Below are 16,564 nucleotides of genomic sequence, written 5' to 3' on the forward strand. Positions count from 1 at the left end.
GAAGCAAATTGATGCAAGAATCAAATAATTAAAACCGTATGTCATGAATACATGAATAAAATTGCTTTAATATAATAATATTATTTAAATATATTTAATACATAAAAAGTGTGTTCAAATAATGTAGCAATAGAAGCAAAATCGCTTAAATATATTATAAATAATATGTATATAATATAATATAATAAATTAAATTGTAAGCAGAAAAAAATATGTATCAATTTGTTATACATTACACTACCTTTCCTCCTGTCCACCAGAGTGCAGCAGTGAGTCTATCATGTAAAGATCGCGCTATTCATATCATGTGGTGAACTGCATATCGTCGCCAATCAGGAACTACAACGTCTGAATGGTTGGCGTGCTGTTGTCATGTGACCGTATGTTTTAGTGTAGTGTGCCCTGTAATGTAAATATTTTAAATTCACCGCGAGAAACATGTGTCCAGGTTAAATGTTTATAGAGGAGGATATGTCGCTGGCCGGGAAGAGTCATGGTGATCATTAATTCAATACTAAAACTGGTGCAGCGACAGACATACACCTGTCTGTCACACCGCTATGGTCTGTACCTATGTTTTGGAGGGCTTGTCCTCATGATTGTGTCTGCTTTTCAGTTCGGAGAGGTATGTACATTATCTGTGGCGGTGTCCGTCCAAACTTCACAAATTTCAAAAGGCTCCATTAAAATCGCACTATGTCTCATTTTATTTGTTGCATTCTCTTCTTACTGATCAAAAGCTGATTGTGCAATGTGACCGTGACCTGTTGCATAGTGGTTAGGAATAAAACATACATACTGTCATTGTGTAGTTTTATTGTTTTATAGGGTTTCCAAGATTTTCATAAAGGTGCCATATGCTATGATTTACAGGTGTATTAACTGGCTGGTTTTTGCTCTGTTGTGTGTTTACAGGTTTTAGTAGAATGGAGTAGAGATCAGTACCATGTTTTGTTTGATACTTACAGAGATAATGTTGCAGGAAAGTCCTTTCAGACCAGGTGAGAAACATCTACGAAATTTCTTGTCAACACATTATTAACAACTGATGAATGTTCAGTGATGATAACTGATATGTAGATAGCAATAACTAGAACTGTATAAATTGTACAAATAGATAATGTATTTGTTACTACAAAACTGTAGTCCAACTTGACTCATAAAATCTAACTTGCAATAAACAGAACTGCGTATTATCTATTCACAACAGTGTTGATTTTGTAACTGGCATAGAGAAAGATTTTTGATTCTTCATATGCTTGTAATATTTCAGGCTTTGCCTGCCAATGCCCATTGATGTGGTGTACACCTGGGTAAACGGAACAGACACAGACCTGCTGAAGGATCTCCGTGCTGTGAGACAGCAGTTAGAAGAGGAACAAAACGCCTTGAGGTTCATCATCACACCCACTAAACAAACTTAATTTACAAACAATATTAACATGATTAGAAGAAAAAATAGGGTGTCAATGTTTTAGCTTTGTGCTTTCATGCATGAGTATTGTTTAAAAGAGTGCGCGTCACTTAATCTTATCAAAAAATTGGTGTGTTGCTCTTTTAGGGAACGTCTAGGAAAGAATGGCTCTGAAATTACTGAAGCTCCTAAAGGAAGGTGAGTGTGACTCTTCGGGTCATAGATTGGATTCTCAGGGAACACACAAACTGAATGTACCTTGAATTTGGATAAAAGCATCCACCAAATGCATAATTGCAAATATCTTGATTCAGTAGAAATATTCTAATTAAATTCATTTGTCTGCAGTAAGCGAACAAGTTTTGTGTGGTTTGTAAGTTTCCTGTTTCTTAGCCTTTATTACAGCCGCAGTATTTTCATGCCACTCGCTTTCCTGTGTTAAGATCATTGCTGCAGATCTCATCTGCTGCTCTCTTTGTAGTACAGATCGGATTTTCATCAGACCACTAATATGAAATGCGTGTTCTGTAATAGGCCAGAATGTCTGTTGTCCCACTGCATCATGGCTCCAGTGTTAGTGCTTGATCCAGCTCTTCCATCCAACATCACATTAAAAGAGCTGCCAATGATTTCAGCTGCCTTCTCCTCTACAAAGCAACTCTTGCAAGTGGCCAAAACCCTCCACCCTTCCACAAGCGTGTCTGTGCTCATCTTTCACTCGCACAGCGAAGGTACAACCGTAACTTACACTCTCGTACACCCGCATTTAACCATATACTGTTTCCGTGCATGCAAAATTTCAATAAAATACAGAACAGCTTAGGAATACCTTTATTAATGAATTGTAATAACATCATTGATATTTTCAAAGTATGACCAAAAACATCACCATGGTACTTTTTTGTTGTCACACTACTTGCTGGAATACTCGATTCTGATTGCGCTGTTTAATGTATTGTTATTTATCCACCGCACATCTGGGGCTTTAAGTGATATCAGACTGCTTTACTGGTGCTTAAATATTGAATAAAAAATATGTATTTTTTATTAATTATTTTTGTGAGAAGTAACCATGTAATAAGTAAGTTTATGTACAGTCAGCCAGACCTTATGAAAAAATAAACCCCTTCATCACGTTTTTTTTATGTACAGTAACATTCAGGTTGGTGTTTGAACGGTACTTATTGAAACAAACATACTGTAGCTACCGGTTTAGGTTTTAATCTAACTGTAGCCTTGAAACAGAACACCTGGGCTTAAATGTCCATTTGCAAGGAAAGAAAACTCAGTGACCTAACCTTATCTCTTCTGTTGTAGCTGAAAAGGCTCACACAGATGGTCTGAAGGACAGCCTGACATACTCCATCAACAGAGGTTACCTGGTAAGGAATCGAAATGGTGTACTAACACTAAACTGTCCAGTGTCCAGTTACGTTCGACTCTGAAAATTGAAATTTCCAACTTGCTACTTGTAAAAAGTAACAAAGACAGCCATTTTTAAACTCCTAAAACATAACCTTGTATTACCGTGTTAGTATAGTATCATAAACGCAAGGATGTGGTCTCCTGTGCTGACACACATTTTCTGCATTTTTTTTCCGCAATCAGTTTTGTTTATTGTCATCTTCCAAGAAATGAAAAGCAGAATGCCGTAGGGTCATTCCTTTGGAATATCAATCTGGAAATTCTGAAATCTGACTTTTGGGAATGGAACTGTACACTTTTCACTGCTAGTGGGCAAAATCATTCCCAGACTAGGGAAGTTTGTTTATTTTTTGTGAAATTATTTTAAAAAGTTGTGGTCAAGCTATTATTAGCTATTATATAAAGTATTTTATGATACTTTTTGTAATGATTCAATTTGTACTTATCGCTTTGTTAAAGTTATGTTTTTAAGCTTTAAATATATTAAAACATATATACAGTATAGAAATATATAAACACTGCAAATGGTGTTCCTGTAGCTTAACCGGTTCAATGTATAGAACCCTGAATGCACAAAACTGGGACTAAAACTAAATTACACATGCCAAAAAGTATTTGGGACTGCTGGACTAATGCAATGTCATTCAGATCTTTTAACACACAGATATCAAAATATCAAAGTAGCATCTATAGTTTCCCTGACAACTAGAAAGTCTTTTAAAAATGCTTTTATTGTATATTTTAAACAATATATTGTTTGATCATTTAAATTTGTTAACGTGGTTTAAGAAAATGTACTTGTAATGTTGTCTTTATACCACCTAACTTTATTTTATTCATTTGTACATTTAGTAAGCGTCAAACCCTTTGTGTGGCCACTTATGTGTTTGTTAGTTTTTTAGTTTAGTTGCTTTTGTTTGGAAAGCGAATCGTTGTGAAACTTCCAAACATGTGATTTTTGTTGTTTCTTTTTGACAGACAACAGATAAAGAGGCTCCGGGTCTGGTCCGCATGCACACGCTGGCCTACTTGAGCGGGTTCCCGGCGTCTTTGAAGGAAACTGAGCAACTCAGGGTTAAACTACCGGCTGTAGTGACCAATAAAATCAAACAGGTAAAACCGCACACATTTGGTGAACTTGGAGCGAAGTATTTTTCAAATGTCCACAAGGTGGTGCTCTAGATTATGAATTCCACTAGAAAGACACTGCTGTGTAAATTCAGTCCAAGCTGACTAGAGAACTTCTTGCCTTCTTCCCACAACAACATTACGAAAAATGTCACGATGATCTATATCCGGCTCAGATCACGCAATCCTCGGTCATTTGTTGATTTACACTGAAATCAGTGCTTTCTGGATCAGTGTTTATCAAACTTGTTAGGACGATGTGTGGTCTGTGTCCTCCTGTCTGTGGTCATGTGATAAGAGCTGGGGGTATTACATTGACACTTGAGCACAGGGGTGTAATCGTACAACAACTGTTTTAAATGGCCCGGCGCCAGTCTGCTGTTGGAAAGGCAGATCTCTCCACAGATCTCTCTGTATATCACCGCCTTCTCTTTGTTTCTCCCGCATACCGTGTGTAGTGTTAATCTTCTACTTTATTTACTCACATTGATGAAATTCTGCACACTTCAATAGCTCAAGTCTTTGATGTTTTTTCTTTCAAAGTAGAAATGTCTATTCATCACATGTGCTTGTTTGGTTTCTCACTGTATTTCACAAGATTGGGCCTTGGACAGGGTTTTTCACCATTATTGTGTGTGTGACATGAGATGATAGGTAAGATTGAAGCTGGGCAACAGATATAATATGAAGAAAAAGGGCAGTCGGCTGTTGAGAGAGAGAGCGAGCGAGCTTGTATTTATAGTACATGTTAGCCTGTTAGCAATGTTGTTGATAGCTCTCCCTTGACCTCTGTCAAATACACACACTGTTACACAAAAAATACTGTCAGTGAAGCGTGTGTTGGTTGGATATGGTCTATAGACCATATGATGGTAATGGACCACTTGTCCCCAGAGTTGAATTTGACATCTTTTTAGGTACAATTAAAAATAATATTTGTAATATTAGTAATCTTTTAATAACTAATAATAATCATTAATGGTTAAAGTTTTTTTGTAAATGTAATGCAAAATATTCCAATATATTGTAATGCAATTACATTTTGTTAGGGTTGGACTATAGACCGTTTCAACGGACGCACGCGTGCCTGACCCCCAGTTAACTTCCGGTTTGTGTTTGGCTGGTGTCAAATAATATAACTATAACTATTTATATTTTATTTAATTTATCTTCATATTAATTTGTATTATTATTTTACTGTCTAATAATTGTATTAAATAAATAATTCGGTCGCATTCCTGTAATTAGGTCGCATACAAAGAAACCGTATGGTACATTGACATCTAGCGCTTGAGCTTGGTATCGCAGTCTAAATTCAAAATATCGGAGAGACAAATTTAGCCAAGTAACGGTTCTTCTCGGTTTCTTTTGATTGTTATCAGAAATAATCTACAGGCACTCTATTGTTTGTGAATGTGTACCGGAAGTTCAGTTGGGGGGTCACAAAAGTGCGCATGCGCAGTAACGTTTGTTTATGTTGTCATAGTTACAAATATGCTGAAATTTGATTCATTTGCTGTTAAAATTAATATCAATTTACCCAGACGTGAAAATTCTTTCAGCAATTATTCAACAAAGATATTTTGAAGAACATTGGTAGCCAAACAATATTGAACCCCGTTGACTAAAACTGTATGGACACAAAACCACTCGGACATTTCTCAAAATGTCTCATATACAAGTTGAGCAACGTGATGTTGAATAAATGATGACAATTTTTATCCCTTCAAGGCGTTGGTTGATTTCTCCGTTTTATATAGACCTTTCTCTATGGAGTTGTTTTGGGTGAGTGTTTTGGAGCTTTGCTGTACTGTTAACCATATGGTTTATGGGTATTTTTAGTTGCAGCTGTATTCTGAGGCCAGCATCGCTCTGCTCCACCTCAACACAGCACAGGATTTTACAGACCTCATGCAGCAGGCCAAGAAGAACCTCACGCTGGATGGTAAAGAGCTCACGGTCAGCCCAGCGTACCTGTTCTGGGATCTGACGGCCATCTCTCAGGTACTCGGGTTTAATTTAAACAGTCGATCGCTCATAAAACGCGATATTACAATTATATTTGTGCACATGTATTTTTTTATATTTACCACATTTATACGACATAAATCATTTTGTTGTCTCCTTCAGTCCAAACAGGATGAGGACGTGTCTGCCAGTCGCTTTGAAGATAACGAGGAACTCCGTTATTCGCTGCGATCCATCGAGAAACACGCTCCCTGGGTTCGGCACATCTTCATCGTAACCAAAGGTCAGATACCGTCGTGGCTGAACCTGGATAATCCACGTGTATCCGTGATTACTCATCAGGTGAGCTCTCCATACCATGTGATGTTTATCACGGACACATCACATACACATTTTAAAGTATTTCTTGTGTCTCAGGACATTTTCCAGAATCAGTCTCACCTGCCAACGTTTAGTTCTCCGGCCATTGAGACTCACATCCACCGGATCCCAGGACTCTCGCAAAAGTTTATCTACCTCAATGATGATGTCATGTTCGGCAAAGACGTTTGGCCGGATGACTTTTACAGCCACTCCAAGGGGCAGAAGGTCAGTGTCTATGGCAATATTAGTATAAAATCAACAGTCATCTTTTTCTAAGTAGTTTTTTTTCGAAGTTGTTTGTACATGATAATAACCTTAGGCGTCTTTGTGTTGACAGGTGTATCTCACCTGGCCTGTTCCAAACTGCGCTGAGGGTTGCCCAGGCTCCTGGATAAAAGATGGCTACTGCGACAAGGCCTGCAATAATTCGGCTTGTGACTGGGATGGAGGAGATTGTCAGGGTAAGTTTATTTATTTATTATTTCAAAAGAAATTTGTTAACATCACATCCTCACATTTCAGATCATATCAGTTGGCGAGATTTGCACTTGGTTTTCTGCAGCTCTGTTATTATTATTTTTTTTTAACTTCAACCTGTAACTTTTTTTATTAAAATAAACAAAAATGAGTTATTGAAAAAGTACAATAACTAAGCCCGATTCACAACGGTCAGCTTATAGTAATGATTTATAATTTGAAGTAACCTGCAATTTTAGGTTTCAAACAGAGATGGCAATATTGAGGTAAAAGTTGTCGATTGCAGCTTTAAATATTCCTTTCATCATTTCCCATTTTCTTGACAGGTGCTGCGGGGAGCAGTCGTTTTGGAGGAGGGGGCGGTTCTGTGATTGGAGGCGGGCAACCTTGGCAGTTTGCGGGTGGTCTGGGAGGACTGGGGGGCTTGTCCTTTTGTAACCAGGGCTGCGCTAACTCTTGGTTGGCTGATAAATTTTGCGACCAGGCGTGCAACGTTCTGGCCTGCGGGTTCGACGTGGGCGACTGTGGACAAGGTGAGAGTCTTGAGTTAAGTTAATCGTTGAATCTTACATTTTAATATTTAATGGGAATGAAATACTTCTGTTTTGTTTCCATCAGATAATTTCAACCAACTGCACGATATCATCCTCAAGAGGAACCAGACACACTACATCCTGCCTCAGGGCGAAATCCGACCGTATTTTAGCTTCTCAGGCCTGGCGAACCGTGTGTCAGAAGCGCAGGTCCGTGACAACCCCGTGGTCCGTCACACCTCAGTCGCCAACAAATGGAAGACCATCCACCTGCTTCTACTGCTGGGACATAATGCCACCCAGATCCACTACAACATTACCTTCCAAGGCCCGGACAACCACGATTTCACCATGAGTTTCTCTGTCGCCGTGGATACCCGAGAGCTCCCTAAGTCTAATGTGACCAGTCCAGTGGCGGAGAAGGAAGATCAGCCCAAACCCACTGTGTTGATCCCAGAACCAGACGTCCAGTTTGAAAACATTTCCAAAGAGAAACAAGGTCCAAGAGTTCGAGACAAAGCCCAAGGCGGGATGGAGACGGTGCGGGTTCCTGCATTAAACGAATCACTTTTACCAGAAGAAGTGAAGCTTGAGTTACAAAAACTAAATGAGAAGTTGATGGTAGGTGACATCACTATTAAAGGCTATAATTTGACCAAAGCTGAGCTGTTAGAGCCCTACAAGGACAAAACTCAGTATTTGCTTCACAAAAAACTGAGAGAAATGCAAAACCAGAGCAAACAAACAAACCACTCAAAGGAAGTAAACAACAAAGACCAGAAAGCTCCTTTATTAAGAAACAGTAACTCTAAATCGGACGAAAACGCAAAGATGCAAGTCACTCCATCTCTTGTCCCGGTCCTGATTGAAGAGGTTATTCCCAAAGCCGATTCACAACTGTTTGCCGCAGAGAAACCTCACGTGTCCAAGCTCCTCAGCACGCTGGTGGGGAACATGTCTAAAAAGAGAGATTCCGAAAATGAAGCCCACCTCCAGGGCCGACCCATGAGTCGTAAACTCCAGCACTATATCAGCGCGGACCGGGGCTTTCTTCCATGGGAGAGGAGGAAGTTTTTTCACGATCTGCTGGAGGTGAGATGTGGTTGTGTGCAAAACAAGTGCCAAAATGATTCAAATAAGGCTAAACATTGCAGCTGAATGTAGAGGTCATTCCTCTTAAAGTGCTTAATTCTGTTCTGTTCACACAGACATTAAACCAAATTCGCTCCCAAAACAATCATCTGCTCAAGAAAACGCTTATGAATATTTATTGCAGCTAAAAGTAGCTGATGTCAACACGGTTTGTTCTTTTTTTCTTCACAGGAAGTTGAGCGTCTGGAGAATGAGCTGCAGTATACAGCTGACCACACCGCCACCGGACGAAAGTTACAAGATACGTTTGCCGACTCGCTTCGTTACGTCAACCGCCTCTTAAACGCTCAATTCGGCTTCACCTCTCGTAAAGTTCCCGCCCACATGCCTCACATGATTGACAGGCTCATCATGCAGGAGCTGCAGGACACGTAAGGATCTCGCAACATACTCGTCTCAGTATGTGCAAAAGAGGATTAATTTGTTCGGTTTGCTTCCCCAGCTTTCCTCAGGAGTTTGATAAGACGTCCTTGCATCATGTGCGGCATTCGGAGGACATGCAGTTTGCCTTCTCCTATTTTTACTTCCTGATGAGCGCCGTACAGCAGCTCAATGTATCTGAAGTTTTCGACGAAATCGACACGGACCACTCCGGTGTGCTGTCGGACCGGGAGATCCGCACGTTGGCCACACGCATTCACGAACTCCCTTTGAGTCTTCAGGTAAGCGACTCGTTGAGGACTTTTAAAGGAATTATTTTACAGTTAACAGGATTTGTAGAAAGTGTACATTAAGTATTGTTACAATTTAGTTTGATGTCGCCAAGTGATTTGTCTCATGCGTTGAATGACGTGCATTGTGTTTGTTTGACTGTAAACAGGATTTGACAAGTCTGGAGCAGATGCTCATAAATTGTTCCAAGACACTTCCGTCCAACCTCACGCAACTTCATGTTGTCAGCCCCACCCAGGAGGCCTATTATGACCCCAGCATGGTGAGAACCATCTTTCAAAGTCTTAAGATATCCAACTTGGACCAAAATTTTGGTCTTGGTACTTGGGACAGTCCCTAAAATTGGTAGTAAATCAATACTGTGGCCTTGTTATTAATACAATTAAACTAAGACTGTCATTAAGAAATCAATTCTTGGATTGGGCAGTTCATTCAGTTAAGGTTTATATGTAATCCTGGAAATTTAACCCATGACCTTGGTGTTGCTAGCCCTATTCTCAGTCGAACACAAGAACACGGTGTTGATACTGTTAATAAAATCTGTTTTCATCTGTCTGCAGCCACCAGTTACAAAAGGTTTAGTCATCCACTGCAAAGCCATCACAGAGAGGATACACAAAGCCTTCAGGGACCAGAACAAATACAAGTAGGCCTTTCAAAAAACCACACACGCTTCAGCTGAACCAGTGCAGTACATATGATGAGGAGCCTTGTTCTGTTTCAGATTTGAAATAATGGGGGAGGAGGAGATCGCTTTTAAGATGATACGCACCAACGTCTCGCATGTTGTCGGGCAGTTGGATGACATCAGGAAGAATCCTAGGTATGTGTAGGGTTCTGTCAGATTTTGGTGCCTTATGTAATGCCTGAGGGAGACTACGCTTATTGCTGTATATTACTTTATGAATACATTATATTGGATTATACATTTAATTTGCAATGAGGTGAAATGAAATATGTTTATGAACCAAAAGCTTTGTTTTTATTTTATACGTTTTGTGATGAGTAGTCCCCACCGTTAAATTGGACTGCTGTATATTAAACATGAGCTATATTCTAATTATCGTTTTCTTTTCGAATAAGGAGAAAAAAACTTCACTCAGACAATGTGGCAGAAAATAAATGAGATTGTGTGTTGTGTTTATCATAAAATATTAAAATAAAATATATATTTTAAAACTGTTAAATTGTAACAGTTATGCTAAGCTCTAATTGACTAGAAATGATATCTCATTCAGACATTTATAATTGGAACGTAGTAAAGCCATGGATGGAAATTTGTTGGTCAAAGGAGGCGGTAATCCCGAAAACCACAACTCACTGCGGATAACGTTACTGTTTTCTTTCATTTGAATAGAAGGTTGAGCTACTTTACCAAACCCTCACCATTTGTTTTCCATACAGGAAGTTTATCTGCCTGAACGACAACATTGACCACAGCCTTAAGGATGCAAGCACGGTCAAAGCTGTACTGAGGGATTTCTATGAATCAATGTTCCCGCTGGCCTCCCAGTTTGAACTGCCCAAAGAATACAGGAACCGTTTCCTCCACATGACAGAACTACAAGAGTGGTAAGACTTTAATAAACAAGTGTTTATTACAAAAAGTGCTAGTCTTTAACATCATGACAAAATGCATTGCAGTTGGGTAGACTGTGTGCATAGAAAGAGGAAAAATTGAATGCTGGACAAAACGGGTGTGTTTGCATACCACAGGTTTTATTATTGAATCTGAATGATGCAGGTGAAGTCAGACCGGAGCCCAAACATAGAAAGCTTATAGATGGTAGACGATGATACAAAAACTTTCAAGTAACTGATCAAATTAACAATGAGCCCCAATGCTTCGCAAATTTTTCACAAATCATTCATTTCCCTATGGTCCTTTAATGGTTTTTGTTGCCTTTTTTATTTTTACACTGTGTATTTTTAGTTACGGTTGTGTAATTTATATCCTGTTACTCCTGTGAATTATGATAGACAATCCTTCCTGTCATCACCGTTAGAGAATGAGCGCAAGCTATCAACGCAATACAGAATTCTGGGAATGGGGAGTTGGTGGAGGGATGGTTAACTTTGTGTGGCCGTTGCTCTCTTGGCAGGCCGCAGGCTGAAAATTGTGACTGGTACATTCACCGTTCTTGCAAGCCCAGCCAGAGCAGATCTCCGTTACACCCAGGTGTCCCATAAAGCCTTGTGACCCGCCTGCCTGCCCGGGCAGAAGGGCAGGGTGTTATATTTGGGCACTGTCATGCTAAAACAACTCCATTGGTTCTGTTTTATAGCTCTGTGTCTGTGCAGATTCGACAGACACGGATGCTCACTGGTGACAAAAGGGTAACGGATCGGATGATGTCACCCTCTCACTTCGGACAGCTCGTTGGGTGACATCAGAAACTGAGCCAAAGCCAGTAGACAAGGACGACGCTGTGAAGTGTCAGTCAAGTCGATGAATATGCTGTTTTAATTCAGAACAAAGTAATTGATCATGTGCTGACAGCTGTAAATATCAGGCAGCTGTTATAGCAGCGCCATTTGTTGTTTTATATATATATATAAATGTATTTATTTTTGGGATGTTTTACTGCAAGAAGGTATGTAATAACTGGAGAAGTTTCCGTTCCTATTCTTCTCAATGGGAGAGTCACCTGAGCTGTAAATGCCATGTGACTAGCTGCAGTAACATGATGTCATGACAAGGCTAATTGGCTGAGGCATCGCAGTTCTAAACCAAATGCATTTAATGCTTGAGCCTGAAAAAAGAACAAGCAATCACTGGAAAAACTCATCTTCGTAATATATAAGATTGACATACAGCAATTTTCAAATGACAAAATAGAGAATCCCAATGGTTTTATTTTTTGGGTCAAGTTGGTTTTGTCACAACATCGGCCAGCAACTGGACCATGCCGGGGGACTTATCACATATGTTTGGTCCTGACTTACAGCTCTTTCAAAAATGAAAATGTTTTTCTCACCTTTGGCTTGTTTTTAGTTTGTTATTTCTAGGGCTGTCAAATCGGTTAATCGAGACCAAAATAAATGTTTGTGTTTATGAGTGCCATGTGTATATACTGTATATATATATATATATATATATATATATAAATACACAACGTACATGTATGTGTATACTAATATATACTTAGATTTATACATAAATATACATTATACTTAAATATAGACGTTTCGGCAGCAGCAACAACATAAACAAATGTTATGTTGCCCAAACTTAACTTCAAAAATCAATAACTGTTGAGTAGTTTTAATTTAATACAATAAAATGTTAAATGAAATTAATATTAATATAAATTAGATATAAAATAAATTGTTACAATATAACCAAACACAGCCCAAAAGGTAACTTCGGGACAGGCGCGTGCGTCCAATAAAACCGTCTATAAATGTGTATATAGTTATGTAAATATTTGTTATATACATGTTTTTCTTATCAAGAACATGTGAAACAAAATAAACCATAAGATAACCATATATCACAGACTGTCAATATACGTTGGGTTTTGTTTTTGTATTATACCATTCCGCGCAGGTTCAAATGCAGTTTTTATGTATTTTTCTATTTTTTCTTTTTTTTAACATTAAAAAACCTATATACAGGATATAACATTAATGCGTTATGAATATTTAATGATAATTATAAGCTTGGTATGAAATTGTGACTAAATAAAAACATAACAAATTACGTCATTATTAACTTAATTTAAATAAACGAATATTCCAATATTCATTTTTTATGAGTTCAAATACCTTTTTGAATATGAAATTATTGAAAAATGACCAAAATACATGTGTGATTTGAAAAAAACAAAACAATGTATGTTTATGTTTATTCATTTAGCAGACACTTTTATCCACAGCTCCTTACAAATTACATAGCTATGTTTACATGTGGGACTAAAGTTGAAGCTAGCGAAAGATTAACAAGTTTTTTGTTAAATATAAACAGTTAGACTGTGGAGAGAAGACGGGTCAAACATGTCTCCATGATATAACTTTGAACTTTTCCCACTCAAGTTCATAGACACTGAGCTTCAAAAACTAGAAATAGCTGCTCTAGTGCTAGCTATATGGCTTGGACATGCTAATCAACCCAACCTTCTTGTTTTGCAGGCGGCTATACAGGGACAAGCTGAAGTTCTGGACCCACTGTGTGCTAGTGACCTTAGTCATCTTCACAGTAATGTCTTTCTTTGCTGAGCAGGTCAGTACGATTCAGCTTACACCTCATTGTTCATTTCTATTGTCACTTTCTCACACGCACACCCGAGTCCGGTCAGCTGAGTCTGGGTAGTCTCAAATAGCATATATCAAAATTTACTTTGAATATCTTCGTTAACTTGTTCTTTTAAGGAAGCGCCAAGTACAAACTGCCCTACTGACATCATCTTGATGATTGATTGACATTTCTCAGGCTCAACCCAACGGCACGCGGTAAATAGTGGCGGTATTAGCTGCCGTATCGTCTGTTCTCGGTAGGAGGGGTCAGGTTTCTTTCTTTCTGATCCCACGAGAGGTTAACAAACAGGGCAACCTTTTAAAGGAGCCCAGTATGTCTTCATCTGTCCATGGTGACAGAATGGTAATCTGGACACTCAACATGAATATAAAGATGGAGGCGATACATTATCAGTGGATACTCCCTCTCTTAGCGTACATGCATGTGAAGGCATGTTATGTTTAGCGTTTGGATGCAGTCGTCCTCTCTGACAGACTTGCACATTAACAGGATTCATTACCAGTCTTCGGGACAGATTTGCAGCCTCTCTTCTCAAACCCCTTAAAATATGCAAACACTTCAAGACTAAGTCTTGTTGCACTTTTGTGGTTCGTGCACCATTTGTCATGGTGTCATGACAAAAAATGTTGGTGTGCACACTTGCACACTGTTTTTTTTATAATGTTGACATGTCTTCAGATATGCATACTGTGGTAATAGGCAATAAAATTGGCTGGGGTCGCATTTTTCGTAGAGGCTAGCAATAGCATGCTAGCTTTGAAAGCATAAGAGGGAAAAGACCCTCCCTTACCAGCGCTCTCTCCAGAGCCATGTCAGTTATCTCATGTGTCATTTACCAGTACTGAAAATTGACAACGTATATTCGGTTAGTATAAAAATGGCTATTTTGTAAGATTGCTGTTTGTATGCGAGCCGGTTGCACAGAGTTATGCAAATATTTTGACAGAACGCAATGATTGGACGAAGATGTATGGTCCTGAGGCTTCCACAATGGACATTTACTGTATATTTTTCAAATATTTAGAGCAGATTTCTGTTAAGATGTTAAATGAAAGGTACTGGCAGATGTGTTTCTTCACATAAAATCAAACTTAATGTAAATATTATTGTGTGTGTGTCTTTTAAAATGTTACGGAGGATAAGAAAATCAGTCATGGACACTTCATTTTTCCACTATTTCTTCATAGTTACTATAATTGAGTATTCAGTCAATGATTTTTTTCATATTTTTTTCCTTCGAGAACATCTATTTTTTATTTTACTCTGTTTAAATTATAACGTGTAATGCACTCGGGACATGTTTCGGTAATGATAATTTCAACAGAAAAAGCAATAAAATACATAAATAATTCATTCCCATGTAAAAACTTGTTTGTGTTACTGAATTATTTTTTATAAAGAAAATCTTTACCATGATGTTTCAGTGGTTTCGTGAGAACGACCCACTCGGTAGAACCAAAAACGGCAGAATGGCAGATAAATATTGATTGTAAATAAAATGATTTGTTAAACACTCCAAAAATATTAATATAATCTAATAATTTAGTTAATATAAAATTATCTATGTATTATTTCAATTTCAATTATGCGCTTTGCCCTGAAGCCACTTCCTGTTTCTTTTAATGTACTTCCCACACACATTCATGACATAGAAAGATTTTGTAAGCATTGGCCTTTTTGTTTTCCTTCCCTATTTTTGTCTATCACATGTCATTTTCTTCTGTGTCCGTCACACATTCACATGCAGCGTTCACAGCTTTAGCTGACAATTCTTCCTCTTCTTTCTGTCCATCAGCTGATCATGTTGAAACGGCGGCTTTTCCCCAGACGCAGGGTCAGCAAGGACGTGAACACTGAACGGGTGTGATGTGTAACTCCAATCTCTCTCTTTAAACCCCGCCTTCCTCTGGCAGAGCGGGCATGGCAGGAGACCTCTGACTCCCCACCTCTCAAACGCTTGTTAACATCTGACATAAACCGCAAACAAGCGTGTCGTTCGGATGTAACAAGACAAGACCACGGGTCTTTAATGAAGCTGACGGAGAAACTTTGAGGACTTTGATAGCCTCATCCACTGAGGGGAGGTAGTGAGACACTTAGTGATTTTTTTTTCCTCCGCCTGATCACACTCCAGGTTGTGCATCGACTGTGAATTGAACTCTGTTGGCCCACAGTCGTGTTTAGGAGCAAGAATGCGCGTTGCCATGTGACCTTGGGTGTTTGAATTGTTCTGATTTGACGTAGGATTTTAATATACATAGGTGGTACAGTACTACTTACATGGGGTTTATAATAATAATTTATGTAATTCTATTCATCCTGCTCATTCTTTCAGTGCCTTTTTTACCACAAGAATGAAGCCAGTGAAAGTTGATGCACGGCTGGGTTCCTCTGCCTTGCACTCGTCTTTTACGCATTTGTCTCAATCATTTTCTCTAATCTCATTGAGGATATCTGAACCTGAATAGCGATCTTGAGAACATTTAGAGGATTGATTTAAATCGGACATAATCAGTATGTTTTCTCTCTTTCTCTTTTTAAACGCATGTCGTTCACAACTCCTTCACATGCTTGTCTCTTAGCGGGACATTAAATAGTGACTTTGTCTGAAATTCAGATGTGGGTTAGGCCCTGTTGTGTATTAACTTTTCACCTTGATTTGTCTTTTGAAGACAAATCTTTTTTGCTTGCTTACGTTGTACTACTGACTCAGTCTATGTGGCACCGAGTGAACTTGCTTAACAAAACAGGCCTGCGTATATAAACAGTGTTGAATAATAATGTTGATTATTGAACAGATTTCCCTGTTTAATTTATTTGGTTCCATAGGAAACAATCATACCAAGATATCTCCTTTTGTGTTTTATTTTAAACATTTATGTTGCCAAAATTCCTGCTGTAATGTGATTTTATTATTTTGTTAATTGAACTTGAAAAAAAGTCCCATGTTTTTTTTTCCAAGGACAAAACCCCAGTTTAATAATTGTACACTTCACATAATCTTGATTGAGAATGTAATAAAATACCCAAATGTATCGTTTAAAAATGATCTCTTTTTTGGATGGAATTTCGCCAACTGAAACTTTGTTAATGTGTTCGAGCCTCAGGCTCCATTCATCTTAATGACTTGAGTCTTTACAGCACCAAAAAGCAACAACACAAATAACTGGACTT

General features: G+C 38.5%; 1 protein-coding gene across 1 annotated transcript; it reads left to right on the top strand.

Annotated features, from left to right (window-relative positions):
• Positions 1–333: 333 nt before the first annotated feature.
• gnptab (N-acetylglucosamine-1-phosphate transferase subunits alpha and beta) lies at positions 334–16,426 on the top strand. Its single transcript, XM_057323484.1, has 21 exons — positions 334–625; positions 916–1,001; positions 1,274–1,393; positions 1,562–1,612; positions 1,949–2,145; positions 2,732–2,796; positions 3,818–3,952; positions 5,810–5,971; positions 6,098–6,277; positions 6,353–6,523; positions 6,636–6,759; positions 7,102–7,308; positions 7,394–8,400; positions 8,632–8,831; positions 8,903–9,122; positions 9,281–9,394; positions 9,693–9,778; positions 9,857–9,955; positions 10,537–10,704; positions 13,264–13,354; positions 15,186–16,426. Exons 1-21 carry the CDS (start codon positions 494–496, stop codon positions 15,255–15,257), a joined length of 3,687 nt encoding a protein of 1,228 aa, XP_057179467.1. The 5' UTR covers positions 334–493; the 3' UTR covers positions 15,258–16,426.
• The last annotated feature ends 138 nt before the right edge of the window (positions 16,427–16,564 follow it).

Source organism: Triplophysa rosa, linkage group LG24 (assembly GCF_024868665.1).
Source record: "Triplophysa rosa linkage group LG24, Trosa_1v2, whole genome shotgun sequence".
NCBI lineage: Eukaryota > Metazoa > Chordata > Actinopteri > Cypriniformes > Nemacheilidae > Triplophysa > Triplophysa rosa.